General features: G+C 35.8%; 1 protein-coding gene across 1 annotated transcript in view; it reads right to left on the bottom strand.

Annotated features, from left to right (window-relative positions):
- Positions 1-8,264, bottom strand: part of NKAIN2 (Na+/K+ transporting ATPase interacting 2) — a 453,282-nt gene that overhangs the window by 237,939 nt on the left and 207,079 nt on the right. The window contains exon 4 of the mRNA XM_009999208.1: positions 5,612-5,692. Coding sequence (XP_009997510.1) covers positions 5,612-5,692 — 81 coding nt within the window. The remainder of the gene's footprint in view (positions 1-5,611; positions 5,693-8,264) is intronic.

The raw sequence follows: 8,264 nt of genomic DNA, 5'->3' as shown, positions 1-8,264 counted from the left end.
GAAGAGTTACATGTTTTCAGCATTTTATTTGGCTGTAAGGTTTATATGCAATATTTTATATGCAATATTTTCAGTATTTCCCTGAATACAGTATGAGACAACATAAATATTGATAACAATTCAATTGTCTTTGAACTAAAGGATAATTCTTTAAAAATGTATTATTATTTCTTCCATATAACAAGGATAACTTTTTTTTTTTGTATTTTAATTAAGATTCTATATAGCTTTACATATATGTGAAGATCGTTCATTTTTCTTCCATAAAATAGCACAACAAATTATGAAAAGGGAATTTGCTTGTTTTTTTCTTGTGAGAGGCAGCAAGCTGCATATGGTTGGAAACAGGTATTCAACTACAGAAAGGACAAAAAGAAGGATGAAGTACTCAACTTCAGTTAAAAGCCTAAAGGCTATGCTAGAAAAGATGAAGCATGACCCTTCACTGAGGTACACAATGAAAAGACACAAGGCAATGTCACAGATTTCAATTTCAATGGAAATTTCAACTTTATATCAGAAAAAAGTTTTTCACAATGATAATAGTTAAGAACTAGAGAGGTGGTGAAATTTACACCCTTGGAGACTTTTAAAAGTTGACTGGCTAAGACTGAGCAACCTGATCTAGCTTTGAAGTTGGTGCTGCTCAGAGAAGGAAACCGGATTAGGTGACCTTGAGACATATCTTTCAATGTGAATTAGTTTCTGATTTTGTGGGTCTAAGTTATCTTATATTTGCAGATATTCGGGGTGGGTAGGAGAAAATGTGCTCAGAAACATTTTATTTCCCTTAAAACTTCTGGCAGGAAACAACCTGATTACATATTTAGTGTCCATTTTAATAGCTACAAGTCATTCAGTTATTTGTATCATATTTAATAATGTAAATTTCTTTTTAAAATTCTTTAAAAAATGTATTTTTTTAATCTTTCCTATTCTTTCATTTTGCCCCTGTTGCAGCTCAGGACAAAACAGGAAAGGAATTAACCCCATTTGAATGCAAATAGCAACTCTTTTTTTTTTTTTTTTTTTTTTTTTAAGAGCAGTAGGTTGCAACTCAGATCTCTAGAACGACTGCTAGAACAATGAGGAGCTGAACGACATATGGTGAACTATGTACATACTGTTGCCACTGTGATTAGAGTTCCTAGGTGCCAAAGTTCTGTACATAAGTTTTTCTAGAATCATTCTACATGTTTGCAGAGCAGAGTTGAAGCACAGGATTTACTCGTATGAAAAGTAATTGGCCAATGAAACTAATGGAAATAATGGCCAATTAGAAGAAAACTATATATGTAACTGCCATGCATGGTAAGAAAATTAACCTGTTTTTTTTCTTTTCTTTTTTTTCCTTTTTTTTTCCTTGTCCCTTTATTAAGCTTTTTCTTACTGCTGCAATATATGGAATAAAATCCAGTATGGCAGTCTCACTCAGTTCTTAAACCTGATTCATCTCTAAATTAGGCCATGCTATACAGAAATTAAGGAAAAGTGAAAAAGAAAAGAAATGCAGTTGTGACTGCATAATTAAAAGCTATATAAAAATGACTATTCAGAGAGAGCTAAACTATGCTTATATAAGCAGCTTTAATACTGGCATCTCTTGGTACTGGAGCGTTTGACTTTCAAACATCTAATTTTTGTGTCAAAAGTACACCCTTATGATTTAATATATTAAATGTAACCTTTGTATGTTATTAGGTACAAAAAAGAAAGATGTTAAGAATTACACACAAACAGAAACTATGTAATTATTTTAAGAAATTGTATTCTTGATCACATTCCCATAGTACTCTAGGGACTACAGCAAAGAGATACCAGAGCTCAGCCAGGCAGCACTGAGAGGACAGCTCTTGTATCCAGTCACATAAGTAGGGTCGCATGCAAGGAGAATCAAAAGCAATGGCATAAGGCTGGGATCATGTGCAGCAAGGGCTGCTTTGGACCCTGAACCCCAGTTGATCCCTCAAGTCCAGTACCCCGAGTCCAGGCTCTGCTTTGACTCCCAGTAATTGATGGCTGCAGCATCTCTATGCTCCCATACTTGTCATGGGACCAGTGCAACTTCAACCATGCATTTTTTGGTGGTGAAAAAAATGTCTACGCATTTTTAAGCTAAAAATTATAGTTCTTATTCTGCTTCTACTCTGCTTGCAAATGCCTTGTAGCAAGAGTGCTGCTTTATCATTACATGAACATTTGCAAAACTGTCTCTTCTGAGGTTTTTACTTGGAAGTTGCAGCTGAATCCCATAGAAGTAAATAGGAGTTTTGTCTGAAGAAGAAAGTAAAAAATGCTAAACAGATTTTTTTTTTTCAAGATAGCTGAACCTAGTCCCTTGTGTCCTTTCTTGATATATTTAACCAAAACACTGAAATATTACATTTTCTTAGAGAGATGCTTTCTCTTATGTTTTCTTTTTTTGTTTCACTAGTGTTCTTCAGATGTTTCTTACTCAAGACAAGAGGTTATGCTTTTCGTATGCTACATTCACTCAGCCACAGGCCAAAATAAATATTACCACTCCTGAAACCTTAAATTCCTACTTATACTGAGTACGGCATTTACCAACAAGCAAAACAACACAGAGACTTTCTAAATACTATTGAAAAGTAATACTGAAAAGTAAGTCTGAGAAGTGGGTTTTCTAGGTATTCATTCAGAGATACACATAACAATGAAAGTTAAGAACAAGTGATTGCACTTCCTCCTTGTTAGAAACCTTTGCCATAAATATTCCAGCTTGGTGTGAAAGTGTTTCAGCAAAGACAACCATGCCTCACAGAGAGAAAGTACCTAGTGTGATGCCATTTTCTAGAAGATATATAGGATTGTAATGGTATATAATGCAAACTGATTTGCATGGCTGTTAACTAATAATCCTTCAGACTACTCCGTCCCTTTAGACATGACTACCTCATTGTTCTAAACATCTCTGAGATTTTTCAGGCCTTTTTCAGTGTAATAAAAAGAAGCTGTAAAAATGTCAAGACCTCTGCCCCCATACCTAAAATCAAAAGGATGAAGCTAGCAAGGCTTTTGCAATAAGGAATATTAACACTTGAAATACGTCTTCTCCATTTTATCAGGAGGTGGTACAAAAATTGATGCACATACACAGAGAATAAAAGCTGTTCTCAAAACTTAAAAAAAAACCCCAAACCTTTATTTTGTTTTGTAAAAAGCTATAAATTATACATATAAAAATAAACTATACCCAGCTGAACTATTATTGGGCTCTAATTTCAACCTATGAATTCCTAAAGCCATGCTACGCAGGATCCTCTCTCATCATTTACAACCTCAGAGGCATCCCTTTGGTACTTACTTAAAGGTTATCTTTTATTCTCTATTTAGAACCAATTCAAACTCAGAGCTTTTTGCAAGGTTCTATGTGCCATTCCAAACAAAAAAAAATACACAAGAGAATCATTACAGATTTGAAGTAGCAGTTATTTCCACATGAAAATATAAAACATAAAGAAGATTCAGTGCTAGACGTATGAGTTAGACTGAGATACATAAAACTTAAAATGATCCATCTATAAAGCCGTTGGATCCTCTGAAGGATCTAGAACAAGAGGGCAAGTTTTATCCACCCAAAAAAGTTGGGTATCTTTCCATGAGACATATATTTTTAGTCGTTAGATCTGATAATGTGGGAAAGTTCTGATGTACCATAAACAGTTGAAAGGGAGATGAGAGCCATGTTCTATATATGAATTTGACCTTTTGTAGATAATGAGTTAATCTGTACCTATTTCTTAAATCTGTTTTCTAGGAACTTTTCCTTTTCTCCCTCTCTTTACCAATGCTGTTGGTCTGAAAAACAGCTGAAGTGGAAGAAATATACTCTACTGGTTCTTTCAAGGCAGATGTTCTTACAGGAATAAATAACACCTCTAAAGACTTTGTATACATATATATATATGCATGTATAAAATATAAATAAAATCAAATTTTAACTGCATCCAAATATAAGCGTGAAATATATGATTTATTGGGAAACACTTTGGATGACAAAGCCTCAAGATTTTTTCCAAAAAATCAGTTCCAGGTTTAGATGCTGGTTTAGCCCATTTTTATTTCAACCAGCACTTAATATTCTTAAGATTTTTTTATACTTATCACTAGACACTAAAAGTGTTCAAACAGCTGCTTCTCTTTTCTCCCTCCCTTCTAGCCCTCTTTTACTTCCCCAGACACAATTAGCATCCCAACATTTACAAGTTTAGGAATGCAGGTGGAAAGAGGGTGGATTGGATTGAGTACAATTGTAAAACAGGTGTCTGTTTTGTTATATACATTAGTTCACTTAACAATATAGAAAGCATTTTAACCAAATAAAAGGTAATATATGCAAGTTCTTTTACTGACTATGTTTTTGCCAAGCTTTTAATGAGATTGGGCCTGTATGAAGGTATAAATCCTAGAAAGTGTAATGTTTCACCTGCAGAAGATTACCTTGCACCCTCAGGAAATTAAATTCTGATCCTTTTGAAGTCTGCATCTTTTGAAGAGCAGAACACATGGAGATGAAATATCCCAGTCTCTAGTATTTTTTGTACTTTGAGGGTGATTTGAGAGAAAATACAGGTAAAGGAAGTCTCCTTGCCTCATTATTCTTCCTATAATTGTGTTTAACTTTCTGCATCATAACATATCAGTAACTCACAAAGGATCAGAGAATTGCATCTGTAATTTACAGTTGAGCTAAACTCCCTTTAATCAGGAAAGGCAATTAAATATGTGAGTCAAGAAGAGAATGTAATCTCTTTCACACGTGGGAATCTCCTTGATGGTCGGTTCACACCACTGTGAGCATAACTTTGCATAGACAGCAATATTTAGACCCAGCTGAAGCTTATTACTTTAACAAAATAATTTGTTACCACTGCTAATCTTTTATCCCACAAATTGCCAGTCTTTTGGAAATTCCTTAGAATGCAGGAATTTTGGTTTGAGGTGTTGGTTTGAGCCTATTACAAACTGGCACTCAATGTCCTATCACTTACAGAGTCAATAAAAACCTATAAATACATCATTTGTAGTAAAATACATTTTCCCTGTGGATTTTGACTGTGTATATGTGTTCCATCATAACATTCTGACCAGATGCATAAAGCTAAATAACACTGCAGTAGCCAGATGGCTATTATTGAACCTCAGTTTACATTTTAATTTAATGAAAGACACCTTGTTTTACAACTATTATGCTGCAGTATAAGACCCTAAAAGGAATCCAGCTAAGTAACAACAAGCTAAATGGTACAAAAAAATCTGTTTATCCTTGAGATTGTAATCTCTTGTACTCATGAAATCACTAATTAGTACCTCTCATAATGGTGAAATTTGCATTTCAGAATTAGAGTGGGCAAAATAAGGTAATTTGCTTTTAAAATGTATACACCGTTATTATTGTGGGCATCAGAAGGTATATGTTCATTACTGTCTAGATTAAACATTTCTAAGCACCCAGAATACTCCAAATTTCCACCATACTACCCTCATTCTAATAATACTAAGGGGATGAGCAAAATAGAATATAGCCTTTCAACTGGGGTGTGCTAACACAGTGCTGATGGCTTAAATGTATCCAGTGGTAAATTACCTTTGAAAGGTCGCCAGCCTCCAAATAGAAGCAGATAACAAATATGTTCCACGTAACCCAAAGGACCAGCCAGCCAGCATACTACAAGGAGGAAGAGAGAAACAATGCATTAATAATTTCACTATCAATTGAGTTAAGTTCATTACACCATTAGTTCAATCCAAGACAAAAACAGCCTATAAATATGGTGCATATGAATAAAAATGTTACATAGAAAAGAGAATCAAGAATAAATTCTTCCCTTTCACAGACACAGTCTAGAGAGACCTAGTGAGTACTCAGTCACCCCAGAAAATCAGTAGCTGAGAAAACAGTTGATAGATTTGACAATTGAATTTGAGACTAATCTGGAGCTCTTATCATTGTTCAAATGGGGAATATTGCAAGGTCAAGAGAGGCAATATCAATTAGATGTGAGAAGTGCAAGGCTGTATCTTCAAATGTTTATTAAAATATAGCTTACTAAATAATAATGTCTAATTGGAGGAGGCACTGGATTGTGCAGCTCTTCAGAATTAGTCTCAAGAAACTTAACTTACATATATAAACTCAAGAAAATAAATTTATTTTGTTGGTGTGTTTGTTTTGTGTTATGGTGTATAGGAGAAATACTCATGCTTAAGCAATATCTGTTCATTTGTGGTTGATAAATTCTTATTCACCTATTTGGAGTGTATTTTTTCTCTCCAACTGTCTACTACTTTGCTTCATTCCTGTATTCATAATACCTTATGTACTAGGACTGGAAACTACATTTCCCTGCTGTAATGCTAGAGGATCCTGTTAATAATGTTTGACCTGTTGTTGCTACTCTTATCTAATGTTTGTGCTTGAGAACTTCCCTTGACAAATTACTGTGATCTACAACTGCCTTTCTAATGGTTGCTCTACCTATCCTCTAGCTGTTCACAGTTCAGTTCCACGTTTGCTAATTTCATTCCATAGACCCATGGCACTGCTTATGTGTGAAACATGACAGAGACACGACACTGTTTCCTACCTGTGATAGCTGAGGGTCATTTCCTCCTCCTTTCTCTCAACTATTTACAGACTTACTCTTTTTGTTTTGTTGTCGTTTCTACAAACTGTACTGATTACATTTTGTAAACAACTTTTCTAAATTGGGAAAAAACCTTTCCTGCACAGCCCAGTATTCTGAATAAGCAGACAATATCTTAGACTGGACAATGCTCTTACAAAAACAAAAACAAACGAACAAACAAAACAAAACAAAAAAACGACAAATAATAATTGTTTGTCATGAATGACAATCTCATTTTATAAACTCAGTAACAACCTATGTAGGATTCTTCTTGCATTTCTCTTGGAAGGGCTGTTTTATATCAGGTTGTCTATCATTCAACATGCCAATTTCAACTTAATATTCTAGATACTGTGAAAATAATACAGGTCTGTCCTTTCTCAGGAGATCTAAAGTGAGACTATATTAAACATGACTAAAATTTAAGTCAGTTCCAATTTCTTATTTCTAGCCAAATAATTGCCAAATGGCCTACCTATTTAGATAGACCATGAAAAAGAGCATTATGGGATTGGGAGGATCTCAAGTACAACTACAGGCTGGGTGGAGAATGGATTGAGAGCAGCCCTGAGGAAGACTTGGAGGTGGTGGGAGATGAGAAGCTCAGCCTGAGCCAGAAAATGTGGACTTGCAGCCCAGAAAGACAGCCATATCTGAGGCTGAATCAAAAGAAGTGTGGCCAGCAGGTCAAGGCAGGTGATGCTCCCCTTGTGCTCCGCTCTTGTGAGACCCCACCTTGAGTACTGTGTCATGTTCTGCAGCTACCAACATAACAAGGAGATTGAGCTGTTGGAGCCAGTCCAGAGAAGGGTCACAAAGATGATCAGAAGGCTGGAGCACCTCTCCTACGAAGACAGTCTGAGGGAACTGAGGCTGTTCAGCCTGGAGAAGGCTCCAGGGAGAATTTATAGTAGGCTTCCAGTACCTGAAGGGGCTAGGGGAAGCTGGCGAGTGGCTTTTTACAAGGGCTTGTAGCAATAGGTCACAGAGTAATGGCTTCAAGCTGAAGGAGGGTAGATTTAAATTAGATATTATGAAGAAATACTTTGCTGTGAAGGTGGTAAAACACTGGAGCAGGTTGCCCAGGGAAATTGTGGATGCCCCAGCCCTGGAAGAGTTCAAGTTTGAATGGAGCTTTGAGCAACCTGGTCTAATGAGAGGCATCCCTGCCCATGCAGGGGGGGTTGGAACTAGATGATCTTTAAGGTCTTTTCCAACCCAAACCATTCTATAATTGTACAATTTCAAATATTTATGATAAATACTGTGTTGATCTAGTGGAAGCTAACACTGTTTTAAAGGTTCAAATAGTTCTGCACAGTAGTAACCTTAGGTAATTTAAAGCAAGCAGATTGCATATACTTTATAGGACAGACCTTTTGGGTCCATAGGTCTGGCCACAGATCATAGATTTATTTAGGTCAGGAGGCACCCTCTAGAGTTCACCTAATCCAATTTCTGCTCCAAGTATGACCAGCATAGATCAAGTTGTGCAGAGATTTGTCCAGCTGAAGTCTGAAGGTGAAGTAGATTTTATGGCTAGTCTGATGCACATCTATTCTTTGAGTGTAAGTTGCTCATAAAACTTTGGAACACAGAAACTTAATGCAG

Source organism: Chaetura pelagica, unplaced genomic scaffold (genome assembly GCF_000747805.2).
Source record: "Chaetura pelagica isolate M959 unplaced genomic scaffold, ChaPel_1.0 scaffold90, whole genome shotgun sequence".
Taxonomy (NCBI): Eukaryota; Metazoa; Chordata; class Aves; order Apodiformes; family Apodidae; genus Chaetura; species Chaetura pelagica.
This window is presented reverse-complemented; position numbering and strand designations above follow the sequence as displayed.